General features: G+C 36.2%; 1 protein-coding gene across 1 annotated transcript in view; it reads right to left on the reverse strand.

Moving 5' to 3' along the window:
- Nucleotides 1-4,759: 4,759 nt before the first annotated feature.
- Nucleotides 4,760-21,034, reverse strand: part of spz4 (Spaetzle domain-containing protein 4) — a 35,365-nt gene continuing 19,090 nt past the window's right edge. Inside the window, exons 3-7 of the mRNA XM_071582954.1 lie at nt 12,608-13,035; nt 11,248-11,941; nt 7,980-8,102; nt 6,482-6,809; nt 4,760-5,342 (exon numbers count right to left, since the gene is read on the reverse strand). Of these exons, the coding sequence (XP_071439055.1) occupies nt 5,088-5,342; nt 6,482-6,809; nt 7,980-8,102; nt 11,248-11,941; nt 12,608-13,035 (1,828 nt within the window). The 3' untranslated portion in view covers nt 4,760-5,087. The remainder of the gene's footprint in view (nt 5,343-6,481; nt 6,810-7,979; nt 8,103-11,247; nt 11,942-12,607; nt 13,036-21,034) is intronic.

Genomic DNA, 21,034 nt, shown 5'->3' on the forward strand with positions numbered 1-21,034 from the left:
CATATACACACACATATATGCATGTATATATATATATATATATACATACGCACACATACACACATGTGTATCTGTATTTAGTTTGCGTGACTGTTAAATCATTATGAGAAAATGGAGTTGTTCGAGGGATCTTTGTCTTTCAAGGCAAAGATCCTTATGCAATGAGAGTTAACTGGGTGGTATCCTCAACTACTTCAAAGGAGTTTATGAGACTATTTCTTAAGTCGGAGGAAATACGACTCCAAAATAAACAGAGAGTTCTATGCATTGTAAAGGGATTGCGCCGGGCTCATTCATCTAACAACGAACGATTTCATTTTTCTACTACCGCAATTTTCCTTCCCTTTCAACTCTTTCCTGCCTCTCTCTCACTATGGATATTAAATATAATCCCACTTTCCGTCCTTCATCGTAATAAGTCACTTCATTCTTCATAGAGCACTCTCGAGTGAGAGGAGGCAATGATGGTGGAGCGAAGTGAATAATCCTCCGCACGTAGTGTACACCCCGAATGCGGGGCGGTTGTGACACTGCTGTATGCTCACTGATCAGGGAACATGAGGTTTTCCCTATTTCTTTGCTCTACGAAGCAGCGGAGCCGTCACAGGATTGAACGAAATGATCTACATGTACAGAACTTCGTGCTTCTGAATACAGCCATTTGTTCAATTTTTTCAAGAGACCAAAGGCTTGGAATCCATTTAGCAATCTTTCACGAATTTGCTAGTGTCATAATATTGAAACGATAACTGAAATGCCATTTTGTAATAGGCAATTGGTAATCGATAATGGTGTGGTTTGTTCGAGCGAATCACTTAAGGTTTTTACCCGCACCTGGACCTCTTTGCTTATCCTACTCATTCTCTACCGATTAATAACAGATTTTAACTTCCATTTCTGATCCTTTCTCATAGTTTTTTATATTTGAGTTATCCATGTGCGAAAATAGAATGCGTAGAGAATGTATCAGCTTTTCAAGGGAAGTCTTTGGGTTCTCCGATTCAACCATTTTGGGATTGGTGAGGGTTATTTTCTTAGGACGAAGGAATAGCACGGAGACTTGATGGAGAAAGAAGAATAAAGACAGTTCTAAAGTTCGTCTGGTCTGAAAAAAATACAAATCAATTATATTTCATTATTACTGGAGTAGAGGGGTGCAAATAGAGCGGTACAAAAGAGTAGAGCGGCTACAAATGAAATAAAACAAACCCGATGGTCACAAAATCGGGAAGAATGGTGAGCAAGCACCCGTAAATGTAAATAATTATGATGTTTAAGAGGATGAAAGAAAACAATTCTAATATTATTAAATGACGCAAAAGGTGATCACGATGATAAATCACACGAAGGAGCTATAAGGTACCTATTTTTAAAATTAAATTTATAAATAAGAGTGAAAAGTAGCTATTGGCAGAAAATACACAAAATAAACCTGACGACGTGGTACATAGGGCCTTATTCAAAGAAGTTGTTTGTAAATTGTTGTAGAGGTAAGAAGGAGACAAAACTCATTTATATTTTATCGTATTCTTTGCTTTAAACCTTAAAAAAAATTAAATGCTAAGCAGGGAAAAAATTATCCACGTTACTACTATCGTCTTTCGAAGTTCTCTTCGAGGTATTTGATTCCGCGAGGTCGGCGATGATTACAGCGGATGCCACCATTCCCTTCCCTCACTGCGGCCAATTCTTCCTCGCATGACGTCCATCCTCGACAGAGGTTACAATCACGCTACATGCCTGCGCGCGAATCTTATTTACCTCTCTGCGCTCGTGCACCATCTAGCAGCGAATTTACGTACCAAGTAGATAGGCACTGAGAGCTATAAACTCCGTATCTTAAATTCCGTCTGGATACCAGTTCAGCGGGAAAAATATATGTGTCTCATATTTAGAGTCGCTGGAAAAACGGAACATGATTGGATTAGAGTTTTTTTATCGATCTTGAAAGCGAATTCCAAAGATAAAATGGACAGAGGAAAGAGAAAAAAGGAAAAAATGAGTTTTTGGGAGCTTAAAAAAGATGAGGAAATGATAGGTAAAGTATGGATTGCGAGGATCGTGTAACGGGGGATGTAAGGAAGAAGAGCTCGTAAAACGTAAGAGAATTCATGTTTGCAAGAGAAGACGGTAATGCTTGAAGCCCCAGGCCATCTTCGGATTGATGGACTCCTGTTAATGTCTTTGGAGGTACCATAAATGTTCTTCAGGTATATGATAAAAAAATCCCATATAGGTATTTAAAAAACATTGTCCTTCCTAAAATGAAGAGAGGAGCAATCAGTGTATCCTTTTCATAACCTTCGACGATTTAGTGCTTTTCACTCCGTATTGTTACTAAAAACGGACACCCACCATCATTACACAAGGAAAAACACCCCCTCCCCCAGAAAAATCGATCTAGTAAAACATTTTATATGATTTTAAATGGTTACACCGCCCGCCTTGCAATTGTTCATCCTTAGAAAGACTTAACGAAGTGGAATTATTAAGCAACCGCCATTGGTCAAGATGAATCCTAATGAACCCTCACCATTGTCGCAAAACTACATGTATAAATCCATCAACTCACAAACTGACCCCCTCTGGTGCAGACCATAGAATACTCATTCAAGGAAAATATTTTGATATTATAATTTAAAGAACGCAAGCAACTCAATCAAAAACATAATTATATGAGACACGAGTCTCTCTTAAATCGGGGTTTCTCGAGAACTTGTCTCTGTTTATTGATGAGGTAAAGCACCAAAAACTGGTTTGAAAACTGCACACGAGAAACATGAAGCCACTTGCATTGAAGGATTACAAAAGATCTGAACGTTCGGGGAAAGAATTCAGAGCATAGTAGCTAGCGAAGGGTAATTATTTGCCTTTTGAAGGTCACGCCTTCACTCTTAAGGGGAAGAGACAAAAGGTTTCCTCCGGAAATTATCGAGCATATTTACAGTGCATTGCTTTCCTCCGTAGGTGTTCAAAATTATATATTTGCTCATGGATTTTAGCATTCATATGCTCACATTCGAGAAAAGAGAACGCAACTGTGGAATTTTTAGTAAAAATCTTTTGGAATTTCCATAAATGCTGAGAAAATTGTTGGATTGAAAAAGACCCAGGGTCATTTAAAAAATATATTTTTACAAGAATTTTTTTTCAGTATGAACATGCGGAAAACATGCACTTAAAAACGGAAATCATCAAATGAAAAGGTTGAAATCAAGAAAAGAAAGGTCAATAAAATCCATATCATGTTTTATTAGGTGCGGCACATGTTTTGAAAAGCAAGCAATTATCATTGATAAGATGATTTTTCAATGTCAAAGAAATGTATTTCTAAATAAAATAAACGAAGAATTAACACTAATTTTTTTTGCCTTCCACAATATATAAATGATATAAAGGAAGGGCACTCCAGCCTAACATCATACATCAGTCACATAGGAGTAATCATGTATCATGTGAGCAGTCAGTGAAAATAGAAAAATGTCAACTATCTTAATTTACTATTAAGAGTTAAGTCTTAAGCTTCAAGTGCCTTTGATCTTATTGTTAAAAAGATGAAAAACATGTCAAAAGTAAATAAGAAAGAAAGTATAAAATATTGGGTTTTCATGAGGACTTTCGTATTCAAAAAATAAAGTTCTTTAGAAGAATTTTTGTCTCAGAACATAAGACCCATACTTTTTAAAAATGGTGGCTTAAAAGTTCATTCTGCATCTTCTGTGCAAAGTATGTTAGTGTTTTTTGCAAGTTTGCAGGAAACTAAAACTGTCAAGAAAAACTTGTTTTAACGAATGTAGTTTTTTGATGGCCAATGACCCATACTCTTCAAATATGCCTTGCATATATTGCTCCATATTTCTATCCTCTCCTGCTACCAGGGTTCATGGAAAAAAGTATGATCTAGAAGAGGTAGGCAGGAGAAAAAGTCATAAAAAAGTGACGACATTTATGGGTAGTCCTTTCAAAATAATCATTCAATTGCAATTTTATCTTCACAAACTGATCATCATATTTATTATCTGTTCTTTAGCTGATAAATAAATAAGCATGGTGAAACATTCATGCATGAGAATTTTTTTAAACAAATGTGGCTTCTTGAGTAAACTTCAATATTTCAATATCACCATTGACATGAGTACCTACCTATACATCCATTCATGAATGATTTCAATTTATCTCTTCATTTCTTCACTCATTCTCCCTTCTGGTAACCACTTTGTATCTCCTTTGAATTAACACCTGCAATGATCTTATTCATATTGTTCCACTTTCCATTTTCAACTGCCAACATCTGGTTTGCATTTTGTTTATCACCCAATCTTAAATAATACAAGCCAAAATTTTGAGCTGTAAATTAATACAAACAATAACCAAAGATAGAGTCCATTTTAGTTCAATCATAAAATAATTTATTTAAATAAAATAAACAAACAATGAATCGACAACATTTTTAATATATGCACGTTATATTATCAGTCAGTTACGTCTATAAAATGTGAATGTATCCTAGTGTGATGGCTTTGGACTAACTGTAACAGAGTTAATGTAGAAATTGTTCAGTGTATGCCTTTGTTTATACAGCTTGTTATCAAAGCAATTAAAGCTAACTCTTTGCAGCAAACATATAATCGGTTCAAATTGCTATATTATTGTAATAAATAGTTTTTCAACACATTTCTTAAGTATTATTAATGGATTCTATACCAAGATCCTTTATCCTCATTAATTTAATGAATACTTGACATAATCACTTGCATAACTCCATAAAAAAATTTAATATTTCATCTCAGTCTATCATTCAATAAGTGTTTTGTGAAATCAATTCCTCACACATCTCATATTTGCATCCCAAATGACTATCATCTGAAAGACCATGTGCATCATTAACATGTAAATTTATAAAAATAGTCCATTTACATAAAATGTAGGTATTTTGTTGAAATAAAAAGTACAACATTCAAAAAAGCTTTATGTCTGTGTACAGTCATGCAGTTATAAAATAACAACGTCAAAAATATCTTTGACCACGGTATTTAAATTACAATACTTAATGACTATGCCCAAAAAGATGTTGATCTCTGTAGAAATCATTTATCTACTAGCACAGAATCTTTCACAATATGGGCATTGTTTTGCAGAGGTAGTTTTGAGATTTTTTCTTCCTTTTCTTTACTTGGTTGAGGGTTTATCTGATGCTGGTTGTAGTAGTAGTAAAAGTGCAGAGGTGTCACCACTGGTACAGTTGCAACACTACTACTGTCACTGACAGAGCTGGATGACCCTTCAGGCTTGATTTCACTAGAATTTGATTCATTTTTATTGAAGTTTTCACCCAGCAATCTCTTCATTCACAGATCAGCCAACATGCATACAAGGAGAATATAAAAGTATAAATTACGAACAAACTATCAGGTTGTACATATTTTTTAATGCATGCATAAATGAATCAATAGCACTAAGCAATTATATTTGCAGATTGAAAGTAGGTGATAATAGGTATCCCAAGGCAAGACATCCTTCAAAAAGTAATTGTAACTGTAAAAAATTCTTTAACCCCATAAGGCTTATATGGCTCTTTCCTTTATGGTTCATATTCATTGTAGAGAAGAGTGAAGGCAGACTGTTTACTAAATGAGATAAATCCTAGCACAATTTTGAAAGTGTAGTCTACATCTGGATATTGTGCATGAGATATTCCCAAAATAACCCCCAAATGGACAGCAGCAACAATAAAAAATCCAGCTATTACAACCTTAACTACTCTATTAAGAACCAACTGCAAAATACCTTACCTTTTCAAAACCTTACAATCAGGGACAGGCCCAACCAAGTATTAAGGATAATAGCCACAATATTTTCCCCATGAGTTAATCAGCCCGTTGAGTGGGCAGTATTGCTTGTTATCCACAATTTATTTCGTCAAGACCTTGGTAGCAGTAAACATTACTGGTTTAAATTAAAACATAAGTATCAAGTAGATCTTTTGCCTATTTTTTTAGTAATTTTTCAAAAAAATTATATCTTTTATTGGAAAAAATCTATATTAAATTGACACATTAAAAGTTAATTGTTCTGACAAATAGGAATCCTCATGGAAAACATTTTAGGTTCGTTTTGATCCAAGGATAAAAGGTAGGGAACAAGAAAACTTCTACATCCATTGAAATGAGAAATGCAACTAGAGGTCAGTTTTGTAATTATTAATTATTTCTTAAAAAATAGACATTTTAAAAAATGGTTTGTCATGGCATTAAAAATGTTTTTAAATTTACTTGAGGACTAATGTATAATTTACTAATGAGCCTGTATCTTTGAGAATATGTTAATATTAATATTTTGATAAACTTTACTTCAGCCTGATTTTTACGGTGGATGCAAGAGGTCTAATTACTCATTATAAGGAAATATTTAATGTGAGATTACTAACTGATAAAAACTTTAAAAAATTGAATCAATATCTTCTCTTTACAACTGTACTTACAACTTCAATATTTTCCTCTCCTACCGAGGAGTTCTCCAATGAAGAACCCTCATTTTTCTCAAAATGCTTATTTTCATCAGTAGCTTCTTCCTCAGAGATAGATGTTTCAGTACTACCAATTTCGTGCTGATTTCGAGGACTTCGAGAAGTATGCCGTAACTCACTTGGTAAATTATAACACATGCATACACAGCAAGAAGGAAATTTAAACCAATCAGAAAAAATTCCTCTGCATTCATTTCTTGGATCATATGCCAACAAGCGATGAAGACGGTACTGCTGTTCACATCTGCATCCCTCCCTGCAAAACATTTGACGATGCTCAAACCTATAAATGAAACCAAGAATGAGAAATAAAAATTTAGATGCTTAGTCAGTAAATCAGGGAAAATTATACCTGCTCCAATAAAAAACTTAACAGAAGTTGTCAATCTAGTTAACTTTATCATATTCATGCTTAAAGATATTTAGTGTTGTGCGGCTACCTCTCAAGAATGTTGAACTATTTATTGTTATGGATAGCACAAGAATAAGAATCACATCCTAAATAATTTAGGATCCTACTAGATATAGGTTTGAAGATTACTTTTAAACACATAATAGTACCTTTATTAATGCATTTCTATGATATGCAGTTAATTATAGTATTTTGAAGATGTAAGTCTTCTGGGATTTACTCAACCTCAGTCCATATTGCTCGGACAATAGTTTTGCCAGTGTTGTAAAAGGTGTCTTCAGACCACTTCTGACCTGAAGACACCGGCTATAATGTTAGCCAAACTGTTGTCCCAGTGATATGGGCCAATGTGGAAACCTTTGCTAGGAACTATACTATAGATACAAAATCATGTAATACTTTAGGATAACCATTATCTGGAAAATTTCTCAAGATATTAGGTACAGTTATGAAATGTTAATAGGATTTAGATGTAATTAAAAAGTGGAAATGCATCTTTAATGATAACAGTAGAAGTGTTGCTACATAATGAAAATAGGTATATTGTGCTCAATGAAGTTTTCTTGGGTCTTTGCAGGGTCAGAGGTTCCATATTGGCCGCCGTATTAAAGCATCATCCTCAGGGCAGATGGTTCATCTGCCCTGAGGAAGATTCTTGAGTCAAGCTTCAAAACATCAGCCAGCATGGAACCTCAGCCCCAGTGAAAGACCCAAGAAAACTTAATTAAGCTGATACATAGAGAAAGCAACAGATCATACTTCAGGTATATTCTGGGTGGCATTCCAACATTTAACCTCCAATGAGATATTATTTTCAAGGGCAGATTAGCAATGATTAATGCCTTACAATGAATGCATAAGGCCATAAAAAGTATGGGTAATTTTTAAAGAAACTCAGAATGCAAAAGGGATAAAGGAATCAGCAAGGAAAAAATATCACCTCCTTCCTCCCTCCTGAGGTTAAAGAGGCAATGTCATTGCTTCCAAAAATTAATTTTAAGCATTGAAGAGCTAAGCTGTTTCCATAAAAAATATACTCACGTGCACTTCTCCCAGTGAACATACTGTTCAAAAGGGTAAAGATTTAGCAGTGCCAAAATTTCTCCTCTAGTGTTGTTGGCCCAAAATGGAGCAACAACCTCTTCTTTCACTGGACAAGCATTCCTGTAAAATGATAGAAAATAGAGTAAGAATTTCAAGAAGAACTATGCATTCTCAAACCATAGCAGTATTACAAAACTGCTGCCACCGGGTCATTTTATATATTAAGCAAGTATATATCTACACCAATGTAAACACCTTAAAGCAACATTAAAGAAGAAAATACACAAGGAAGATACAAGGAGACAGAACAAGGTACTCAATGGTCTACATCCTTATTAGAATGAGATACAAGAACCAATTTAAGCAATATAAAGGCCACCCCAGTTTATGTATAAATATGGATCAGAACCAGAACGGCCAACTGTGACAAAAGAAGAAAAAAATGACACAGGAACCTAAATGGAGCACAAAATACTGGAGAATAAGCAAGTAAGAGATAAATTCACTGTGACTACCAACAGAGAAATAGAAGGAATTAAATAAACCAGGAAAAGGAAATAAAGAAGATAATTATCGAAGCAGCTGATGAGCAACTTATGAGTAGGGTGGCAAAATCTGAGTGGACATGGATAACAGCTCAAATAAGGGAACTCATAGAGGCAAGAATAAAATATAGGAATTCCAGAAATGAATCTGAGGCAACCCTTCACAAGAAGTTATTAAACCAAGTCTTTTGAGAGAGTGAGATGGCCTAGGAGAGTGGATGAAAACTTGCTGTTAGGAAAGTCATGACAACGTAAAGAAGAGAAACAGAAAAACTGCTAATAAACAGGTAAAGAGACAATTTGGAGTAAGAAAAACAAAATCCCACAATGTCTAACATGCCAATGAAAGATACTAATAGAAGATGAAAACGTTGAAAGGAGGTGGAAAGAATACATTGAATAACTCTACCAAGTACCCAAACCATTTGCAGATTACTTAATTACAGAAGAAATCACGATGGAAGAATATGAATGAGGCCTGGAGATATTGAGAAGCAAACTCAATTGAGCCAGGAAATGCCTAAAAAAGGGAAGTTGGACTTGAACAAGGCACCAAGAGTTGACAAAATAAATGGAAAAATAATCAAGACTCTTAGGGTCAAAGCCAAGGATACCATATTTGGGATAACCAGAGGTAGCTTTGACAGTGGGAAACTCTTTCCCAAGTGTGATTATTGCCATACCAGAGAAACCGAAAACAGATAAATGGAGAGGAGCACAGAACATAGAACATTGAGTCTGGGGTCTCAGACATCAAAAATGCATGCCTGAATAAATAGCCATGGAAAAGAAAGAAAGACAAAAGTCTCATGAAAAATCAATTTGGATTCAGGTAAAACCAAGGAGCAAGAGAAGCAAAACTCAGCTTGGCGGTACTGACCAAAAAAATGGCACATGAAAACAAGCCATTGTCTGTGGAATTCATGGACTTTGAGAAAGCCTTCCACAATGTCAAATGGAATCATATGTTCAAAATTCTAGAAGTGTTTGGATGGACTTCAACAGCAGAATAAGAACCCATAATCCTAACAGAATGAGTTAACCACCATGTAAATGAGAAATGGAAAGAATATAGAAGCCAAAATAACCAAAGGAGGTAGATAAGGAAGCAACCTCTTGCCACCACTATTGCATGTATATCTAGAAAGGCAATAAAAGAAGCACAAGAATTGGGCATCAAATCGAAGGAGACAAGGTGAATGGCAAAGAATCAGCATGTTCTGGTTGGTAGATGACGAGGCAGTGGTAGCAGAATTACAAGAGGGCATGCATAGAACTCTGTATACTACAGACCAGGTGCTTTGGAAATATAACATGGACATCAAAAAGAAGAAAACTAATATTCTTGTGCATGGAATAAGGAAGCAGAAGGGATATATGAATATTTGTTGAATGAAATTAGAGCTAGTGGGCAATTATAACAATTCGAAATCACAACACACATAGAAAAAAGTCAATGTATCAAATATATGTAATCTTAAATGATCCTTCCCACACATTTTTTGTGCCATATGTCCTAAAACTTTAAGCTGCGGCCTCTGTGGTCATTTGCTGGTATTGAGTTGATGTAGATGAATTAAATAATGATATATGAAACAAAACATAGGACATTTTTAGTATTATTGATAGCAAGATGGTGAGAAAATTTAAATGCTATGGACTTGAATCTTGCTTCAGGTCTAGACCTAAATGGATAGGTGGGACCATTCATCTATCCAGGCTAAAACTTTTTAAGTTGAGTTATAACAATGTGATATTGCCTCAGCAGTCAATTAGCCATCTTAATACTGCCAATACTACTAGTGGTAATAATATATTCAATATCACTTGTGGAGCTTTTGACAATGAAATGACTCCAACACGATATATTTTAAAATAAGAATTTCAACAGAATATTTCATTGAACACTTCTACCGCAGTACAGTTTCTTTTATGCAAGATATACAACAATTATGGACTCATCCTATGTTCCACATCAAGCTGTAGAAGTCAAATGAAAATATAAACTGAACCACTAACTACAGACACTTTTATTAATGATGAATATCTATTCTTCCTAAATCATGAGCATTTAGCTAATGGTTAGTACCTCTGAAGCTTTATTTTATGGATCTGATAAACAAGATCTATATATGGTGCCTTCTATTCAACAATATTAGCTCACTTGACTAATAATAGTATGAGTATTGTGAAGATAAATAGGAGGGTAGCACTCAAATACAGATTCTAAATGTTATCCAATCTCACTGCTCTACTGGCACTCTTTTTTGAAGCTGTGGTTGCTACATTTATCTTGATGAAATGATGGGAGTAATCCTATTTGAACATCATTTTTATAAATTACTATGCAACTAGAGGGAAAGGGGCTCATAAATGCTAGGATTAGAGTCCATAATTATAAGTTACTCAATATATAGCTGGGTATAAATCCAGTCCTATCTGGAACTTATATTGCTTTTGAAATACTTCTACCCTATTTTTATGATAGAATATATAATAAAAACCCTCTATCACTACTGGTCTTCAGAGCTACACCAAAATAATGAGCTTTAATTAAAAGACTAAACTTATTTTAAGAATAACTGGGCAATGCAAAATTGGTAGTAATTGGTTGGTAAGAACGTGCCCTGATGGTGGAAAGTATTTGTCTGATTAGAACCCAAATTAGATTAATATAATCTATACGACTACATAAGATAAGAACTTGCACTTTCACTTACACTCCACGAAGTTTTGCTGGAGGAGGTACTTTGGTTCCAGAAGGATATCCCACCAAGTCTTCATCCTCGCCTTCGGTATTAATGAAATCTTCTTCACCACCTTTTAAAGCAGTTTCTTCCTCACTCTCCTCTTCACCTTTTGTATCAATCACTTCATCATAAACAGTTGCATTGGCAGCCATCATCAAGCCTTCATCATCCATCATCCCATGAATCAACTCCTCCCCACCCTCCTTTTCTTCCTTCACTGCATCCTGAAATAGTTTTTCCTGGTGTAATTCCTCAACTTTGGCTACTGTGGCTTTCTCATATGGAGAGGAGGGCAACAGATCAGGGGTGGTTGGTCCTACCAACACAGGAGCATGAAAATTGAACTGTGGATAAGAGGTTGTGGTGTAAGGTGTCTCGGGTGTGATGGAGCTTTCTTTGTTCACAGGCGATGACATCTCTCGGTAGATGTAAGTGCTTCCAGGGGCGTCCATTGTGGTGGTCTCAAATATATTTGGCACATCCTGATCATATGTCTTACTCGAAATTTCCACCTGGGAGCCATCCATGCTCTCAACAGGAATGGATGACGAGCTTTCTGGGGAAAAAGTGGAGACTACTGTTGTGGGCACTTCAAATGATGAATACTCAGATTGCCAAATTGTTTCTTCCAGCTCTGCAGCAGTAGAAATGGAGATCTTGCCTCCTGAAATAGAAATCACATTAAGCATGAGAGCTAACCATAACTAGGGAGTCATTTGAAATCAATCATAACAATTCAAACTGCTTTCTTGAGATGAAATATGCTCTCAATTTTAGTTATATGCATTAATTACTGATTAATACATCAACACTAAGCATGACTCATCTGGAAATTCAGATGCTATTTCATGATTAATACTGATTCTGCTTCAAACACCACTTTCCACAAATCTTTAACTATTGCTCTAGCATATAATGAATCATTACAATACAGGTAAATGACTTATATCCATTCAAAACTCATCAAAAACTATTCATCTATAATTTTCTTCATGATAAAAAATATTGTGCTATGGTATTCATTTCTCTTAGAGTATCAGCATGACTTTTGAGAAAAAAATTAATATTTCAAAGTTTGATAAAAAACAATTTTATGAGCAACAGCAAACTCTAGGTATGAAATTTGGTTAGATATGTAACCAAAAAATTACCCGGGCCCTATAACCTTCTGATTAATAATCTGTGAAATCTAGGAAGGTCTAATTATTGCAAGAAGTTGATTTTCAAAGCAATCATTAGTCTAAGTGACTCATCAGAAATTATGAAATTACTTGGAGAGTTTTGGCAAACAGGACTCCCATCTTCTTGGCTTTATCAATTAAAAACTCACCTTTATCTGTGGATGTATGTATGTTTTGAGTCTTACTTCCACCTTCTTTGGGGCGAGGATCATCTGATTTAAGGGTGGCAGCACTGTCTCCACCCTTGTTGCCACTCTCGGTCACTTTAAGCACGCTATCCACCATCTTATTTCCAGGGGCACTCTCACCTCCCCTCTTGGCACTCCCCTTCCTCACCTTTACCCCTTTGCTTTTAATGGGCATGGTTGCCGTGTATTTGACCACAGCAGCTTCACGAAGAGCATGCAAGTCAAAGTCAAAACCCTCTGACCCATCAGCTCTTCCCGTTGATTTCAAGTCAAATTCAGTCACTTCATTGGAAGACAGCTCTGCTTGCAGAACTGATATTTGCCTCACTTCTCCATACATTCTCCTCATAAGGCCTTGATTTTCATGAACAAATTGGCGTACAGCATGCCTATTTTAGGGAAATAATGATGGTACCATGAGGGTTAATTTTTCCAAGTGAGATGCCTTGATTTATAATTCTATACTGATTATTAATATCTTAGATTGCTTTTTTTCAACAGGTAAATATCCATGCAAAGTTCTTTATTTCAATTTCTGTACTCAATTCAATTATTTTTTCCTTGGCACAAAATTAAATTCAAGAAAAAAAATCTGATTGATTTCACACTTTTAAAGATGTTCTTTACACCATTCTACTATTTTAAATTAACATATATTTAGATGGTGCTTATGAGATTAAAAGATTTTAACATGTGGATAATTACAGGTTTAGATTATAAAAGTGATGATATTATCATGCTTCTGACATAAAAAAATGAATACCAATAGTAAAGCTATTTGAAGCTAGCAATAATTTTTCATTAATTTTATTGCTATAAAAGATTAACATAATTATATTATTTTTAGTGTATACCCATTTCACAACAATGTGAATTAAGCTAAAATACTACCTTGATCAAAAAGTTCCCGGAATAACCACCGTGTGGCGCTCCCATCGTTCCGATTTGAGTTCTGTTTTTTTTGTTAAATTGGTACATCTGTTGTTGATATTCCCTTTAAATCTTAGTGTCATAACTTGACATTTGCAAAAGTTACGGTCGGTTTTCGGTATGTCCATCAGTGCTTCCTGCGATTTTTCCATTACTTCCTCTCGGCTGCTAAAACGCGTTCCCCGTAATGGTTTTTTAACTCGATTGAACAGAAAGAAGTCACAGGGAGCCAAATCAGGTGAATTCGGTGGCTGTTGGATGGTATTTGTTGCATTTTTCGTCAAAAAATTACGAATAATGATAGCACTGTGCGACGGTGCGTTATCATGGTGCAAAATCCACGAGTTTTCTGCCCACATTTCTGGTCTCTTTCGGCGAATTGCTTCACGCAAACGTCTCATAACGCCCAAATAATACTCTTTGTTTACTGTCTGGCCTTCTGGCAAAAATTCATGATGCACTACACCGTTGTAATCCATGAAAACCGTCAGCATTGCCTTCTTTTTTGACTGAAAACGACGTGGTTTTTTTGGTCTCGGCTCATTTGGTGAACGCCATTCACTTGCCTGATGTCTGGATTGCGTGTCGTACTCATAAACCCACGTCTCGTCTCCAGTAATGATCCTTTTGATGAATGTGGGATCGGATTCAGCCTCGCAAATCATGTCTTTTGCGACGTCAACACGGTCTCTTTTTTGCATGAAATTGAGGTCTTTTGGAACCAACTTTGCTGCTACACGACGGAAACCCAAATCATTAACCACAATGTCTTGGGCGGATCCATAGGCAATGTTCAAGTCCTCCGCTATTTCTCTGATGGTTAATTTGCGGTTATTGACCAACATTTCTTTTACTTTATCAATTTTTTCACCGACTTTCGATGTCGATGGTCTGCCACTGCGTTCGTCATCTTCGATTGACTCACGACCACTTCTGAACCGCTCGTGCCACTGGTAAACGACCGTTTTTTTTTAGAGAATCGTTGCCGAAACACTTTTCCAACATTTCCAACGTCCGTGCGCCACTAAATCCGTTTTTTACGCAAAATTTAATACAAGTTCGTTGTTGCAAATTTAAATCCATTTCTGAAATTGTAAAAAATCGCCAACACACACAGAGATAGATGTACTCTTGGCTACGTAACTTTTGCAAATGTCAAGTTATGACACTAAGATTTAAAGGGAATATCAACAACAGATGTACCAACTTAACAAAAAAAAACTCAAATCGGAACGATGGGAGCGCCACACGGTGGTTATTCCGGGAACTTTTTGATCAAGGTAGTATATCATCCATTGCCAAACACTCTAGAATTACAAATAAAGGAAATTTTTGTAGTGTATTGTCAGGCGATCAGAAAATAAATGTTGCATAAGGTAAGCAAATTCATTTTCTCTAGGAATTGAGATGGAACTAATTAGGAATATATTACTTTTCTGAGTCCAAAGAAAACAATTTTCCACGTGCATAGCATAATTATTAAATGACAATGTATTGTAAATATAAATGAAAATGATCATTGATGAATTTTTGCATGGTATGCTTTCCTGGGACTGAAATATTTCAATTACTAAGGCTTCTAATCAGGTGGTAGATGTTGAAGGCAAGATCAACATGTGTAGCCAATGGGCCATGATCATTTCTTATAGCACTTGGCTTTTTTGGCTCACAGTGATTTAAAAAAATACTAATACTAAACTATACACATTCATTTTTTGTTCATCTTACTTTTCTCCCCCGAATGGCCTAAATAATCATTACTGCAGTAATCTAATTTTTCTAATCAACAACCTTTTCTAAACCTTTTTTCTAAGCAACAAAAAAGGTTTGTCTAATATTCATTTAAGTAAATTATTCATTCGAAATATCTTACTCTTATCTTCTAAGATCTACGATTCATTACATGGGTTGCTCGTGAAAAGACCACTTATTAGCTGAAAAAGTATTTATTTCAACCACCCATGTTAATGTAATAATTATGGCATGTATTGCCTGCCCTCCTTTTCTAATAGCCCTCCACCAAGGAATGCTATAGATAACTCCCCCTTGACTTCAAATCTTTGTGTGCTTGTACTTTACGGTTAGTGTAAGTATTCAGTAATAATTTCAAGGTTACAAGAAATGCCTGCATTAAAATTTTTTTAGTAATGGAGAGAGATTTCCTCAATGAAAGGCCTTATACTTATGCAATGTTTTAAATTCCTTTTCTTGATCTACCACCATTGAGCCCTTATGGTGGTAATTTACAACATTAAAATTTAAAAAGTAGACAATAGAATTAATTTCATTATCCGAAGGTCAGTTTCTACCATTTATAATTAATTAGCATGTAAAGTGCTGTCCATATTAAATGAATTTGTAATTTTTCACAGATTAGAAATGTCTGTGGGCAATTACAAACTCATTTAATATGGGCATCAATAATCTCCACTAAGTGAAGCCCAAAGGTGTAAAGTATACCTGTACATGTAAAGCGCTATTTATTTGGAGGGCTGTGAAGTTTTATGACTTCTCATCACTTGTTAGGATACCGTGAAGTTTATCTCTCTCTCTCTCATTTCTACCTCCCCATTAGCAAGTCACCATGCCATCACAGGTAGACCACATTTGAACTTATTTCTTGACAGACATGTATCAGTATTAATCTTTAATTGACAAAAAAATCTTTCGGTCAGCAAACTAAAATTTTCACATTACTCAAAAAAAAAGAGTAACTTTTACCTTCTGACTCAATAAAATCACAGAAACAAATTCCAATCAGATCAAATTATTAATATTCAAAAACTTTGTAGCTCAAACAGTAGACTGGCTCTTAAGACAGCCCTTTCAGAAGGATTTCTGAGATTGTTTAGAACCGTGATATTGACCCAGAGGTATTGCTACCTTTGGTTTTCTGTTGAAAATTTGCCATAACTGATCATTACAGTGTCATAACCGTTATGCTGGTGTATGCCACACATAGCCTGGGTAGGTCTAATGCTTACAAACGGGTGTTCTCTTGCTTTAATTACTCAAGCAAGTTACGCATAATATTCGGAGGTTAAAAAGAATCATTTGGACAGTGTTATATCACATTCAAAACCAAAATACTGCATTATTTTGAAGTCATATTTACCTTAATAAAAAACCAGTGCCTCAAAAAATCATCTGCTATCATTTCGTACCTCACCCCAATGTTACTATTAAACAAATATATGTAGATGTTCACAACTTTCGACTAATTGTGAACCTTAATACCCATGGGTGTTCATAAGGGGTAATGAAGCTCGGTTGTCCCATGGATAATGATGGCTGTCTTAAAACTAAAACTGGAAAATTATTGGGCTGATTTTCTTGTCATTCTCCGTAAAGAGTTTCTTCCCTGAGAAATATTCGAAGGTATAATAAAGTCGAGCAGATAACAGTAACCCCCTCAAAGGACAGAAATACCGTTTTGAATTTTAACTATAGCCAATATTCTTACAAAGCATACGTTTCACGACCCTCAAAGAGAGTCTCCACCAGGCAAAAAGATGTCTCACCGCGAGAGTGCGAGAGAGCCATCAATGTACTCGCGTGGCCCTCAATGCTTCATAACACGCTGCTGGAAACGAACAGAGTTGTAGACTGATAGGAGTGTCCGCGGTCCCCTTGGGAACTGGGCAGGCGGGAGGATAAGGAGACGAGAGAGGGGATGAGGATACTACCTTTTATTCATGGAACGCCAATCCTCAATTTCACCATCATCATTATTTCAGAATGAATTGGGGACTTCGGCACAAATTAATAACCTTTTCAATTGACAGTTACGCTGAGGGAATTGGCACACCAACAGGTGACGTAACAAGGACTTTTGAGTCATGGACCAGGTGTCTGACAAGAGAGCCCAAAGGTGTCTTTCCGGGTAACGTATTTGTTTTCGAAACTAATCTAAGTAATATCGTTAAAATCTAGAGTGCCGCTAGGGGAAGAGGGACACTTAATTAGTTGGTAAATGATGGACAGGGATTTGGGACTTCGGGCGCGGAGGTTATTCCGCCTTCTAGCTGAAAGGGCGGATGGCAGCTTGGCCGGGTCGGCGTCAAGTTCTTCGACTCCCTCAGGGGGGGTTCTTAGTGATAAGATTAAAGCCCTTTTCCACGGCTTAACCCACACGTTTGGAGTTTAAAGGGGCGGGGGAAGGAACCCATTTACACGATCAATATTTACAATGTTCAAATATATAAGCAACCATGAGGATATGTTATGATCAGTAAGTCGCGTCAACAAGTCGCCGCAGGCTCATACAGGTACTTCTCATTCTTCAAATGTTCCTGGCTCAACCTTGTGGAAATTCATTTTAATGAAATTAAGAATACAAAGTAACTTTCCACCGTCCTTTATTAGCGTACAACCGGTTTCAACGCTCAAGCGTCATCATCAGGTACGTTATTAATTAATGTACCTGATGATGACGCTTGAGCGTTGAAACCGGTTGTACGCTAATAGAGGACAGTGGAAAGTTACTTTGTATTCTTAATTTCATTACTTCTCAATCTATTTGTCATTCATTCTGTCGCTTTCTTGACTAATCCTTCTGTCCTAAAATACTTGTGTTAAAGCGTACTTTCTATCAATTCAATTTGCGTGTAATGGCAGAAGCGAGCAAGTCGAATTTATAGCGGCATTGAAGCAATAGCTCTCGGCTCGTAAAATACCTAACCCACTCCAAATGTATGGTACACCGATTAATGGCAAAAAACGTCTTTACAAGACACCATCCAGTATATTTCAGTACTTCACAGTTTTACTCAATTAATAGATTTTCTTTATTCTAGGATTTTACGCGCTAATAGACTGATCAATCGAACTACACGTCGTGAATTGAACGCTGAATGAACTAGATGACCAGATAACTTTTGTTGTTAAAAGATATTCCGCAAACATGGACTAACACCTCTAACTTTTTCAATTAGCCGTTATACTGAGAATATTGACTCACCCAAGGGTAAAGCAATAGGTTTCGGCATCAGAGACTTGGGAGTCATGGACCGGGCGTCTGACAAGGAAACCCAATAGTGTATTTCGGGAAAAACGATTTTAAGCTACAAAGACTAATCGAAGCACTATCATTTGAACCTGGACGGCAGGTAGGGTTAGAGATATAAGCATTCATTAAAATTTTCGCGACTCAAATATTTTTAATATTCTTAGAACATTATCTTTTGTTACATTATGCATGCATATAAGTGCGACGAACTTAATATGAGGGAATTAGGATAGGAAAAATAACAATTAAAAGTTTATTTCAGAGACTATCCGTGAAAATTGACAAAAAAGAGTTGTTAGCATTTTTGTAGCCGAGCCTGAAGCCAGCTTTCGAACGGAGCGTCATACACACATTATATAGTGGTAAACTTCGTATTAAGCGAGCGTGCTAAACTAATGAGAAGTCATGTGTGATAACTGTAGGTACTTACTCGACAGATCAATACATCTATGGGCAACACGTACTTAAAATCAACGATAAATACCAATAATATAGCCGTGTGCTAGCAAGAGGCTGCCGCCAAGCGATATGCCCCTAATTATGGGGAGGGGAGAGGAGCAGCCCATCAGGACATATGTGCAGCTGGAAACTACAGTGGCTGTTATTTTGCTGCAGATGCAGAGAAGATTACTTTAATCGCTGTAGAACATGGGAAGGTATAGCACCTCACTAGTTTTTTCCTTCCATTTTTATTAAGGTTTTTATTAAAATTAGGTTTGGGGCCAGTAAATATCATGTCGATCGGGCATAAAAGATTAAATTGTATTATAAAGATTCAATTAGCTTGGACAAATGAAAGTGAATTAAAGTGGTGCGAGAAACTGATTGAGCTAGCCGATAATTCCCACTGTCCCCGGAGATGGAAATGAGGATACTGCTCCAGAGGACGCACCGCACCAATGAAGTTGGATAGCTTTCTAAGGGACAGTGTAATAATTATCCTTTTGAAGACGGATTAAACTCCGCGACAGCCGCCGAGGCAAGCGTTGAATGTAAATAATAAGTCTATGATGGCGGCGAGGCGGAAGATTTGCATGGTGATATTGGAGACCATATAAAAAATTTTACAGTAACAGTAACAATCTGAAAATCCTTGTGAAATGTAAATTAATCCTTGGATACGCCCAAGAATAGAAAAATGAACTCATTGGACTTGGTTTTAGAGAGCGTAGAGGAGACATAATGATTGAAGGATTTTTAAAAGCGATTTAATGATTCTAACAAGTTTTTTTAGTTCAGATGTGTACTGAGCATTTTTTTGGGGCGAAACATAGCTATGGAAAGACTCTTTGTATTCGATGAACTAAAAACTCAATTTTAATTTAAGTGTACTTGCTACGAAGATACATGGGGGACACGTGAAGAAACCGAATTCCCTAGCCTCTTATGGGACAGGTATCCTGACAGATGGGAACGCTGGTACTTGGGGCAGTGAAATGAAAACCGAGCCCCCCGCCATAACGCAAAGTCCGCTAAAAACTAGACACTTGCTTTTTATCTATCGATACTGCCATTGCTGTGATAGGAGAACTGCATTGTGACAACTCACAGGCGCACGTGTTGTTGGGTTATGTCCTTGTTGGTTTTGTTTTCATTTGACTGCCCCTCATAAAAGAACCCTGGCAGATGGGAATACTGGTCTACCGACGGTTGCCGTGGATAGATGTTAGTGCGGATCACAGCTCAGTACTAATCGGGTGCTAACTTAAATTAAAGATGCTGAAAAAATTATTAAGGACCGATGATAGGTAGAAAACTTTATAAACGAATGAGAATCGAGGTTGTCATTCTAGCGGGCAAGAGAGAAAGTGCTAGAAGAAAGTACTAACAACATATGATCAACTGAGGGAAAAATAGCAAAAATATAGCGAGTGGAATACTGAAGACCGCTAAAGATGCTGTTTGCTAAAGAAAGCCTGTGACAACGAAATCTTGGGTAGCGGATGGATTGCTTTCCGTACTGAAGAAGAGATGGAAGAGCAAACTTTCATGAACTGAGGAAGGGGAGAAAGTTACAAAAGAATTAGTAAAAACTTAGCCAAAACTAAAGAATGACTAGAGAAGGATGTATTAAGAGCACCATTGCGGCGACTTTCGAGATAAATAAAACAGAAAAGAACCAAAGAGAAGAATTATAGCATGGTATTGTTTGCAATAAAAACCAGTTTACCGTACAGAATAATCAAACGCCACTTCTCTGGGAACTGAAATTCGAGATGGCAATTAATGCTGGACAATGTATGAAAATCAAAGCGAATGAATGAAAAAAAGGCTTTGAGCAATTTTATGACACCATGCGATAAGTATTGGTCACCTATCGGAGAAAGTCTTAATTAAGGAATGATATGATTCGAAAAAATATATATAAAAAAATTATACAAGAAGAAAGTTGTAAACTGGTCAATAATAATATAAACTGTTACAGTTGTAGTGTCGTTAGCCCGTGTAAA

The sequence above is a fragment of the Hetaerina americana genome, unplaced genomic scaffold (assembly GCF_022747635.1).
Source record: "Hetaerina americana unplaced genomic scaffold, ioHetAmer1.1.p SCAF_12, whole genome shotgun sequence".
Taxonomy (NCBI): Eukaryota; Metazoa; Arthropoda; class Insecta; order Odonata; family Calopterygidae; genus Hetaerina; species Hetaerina americana.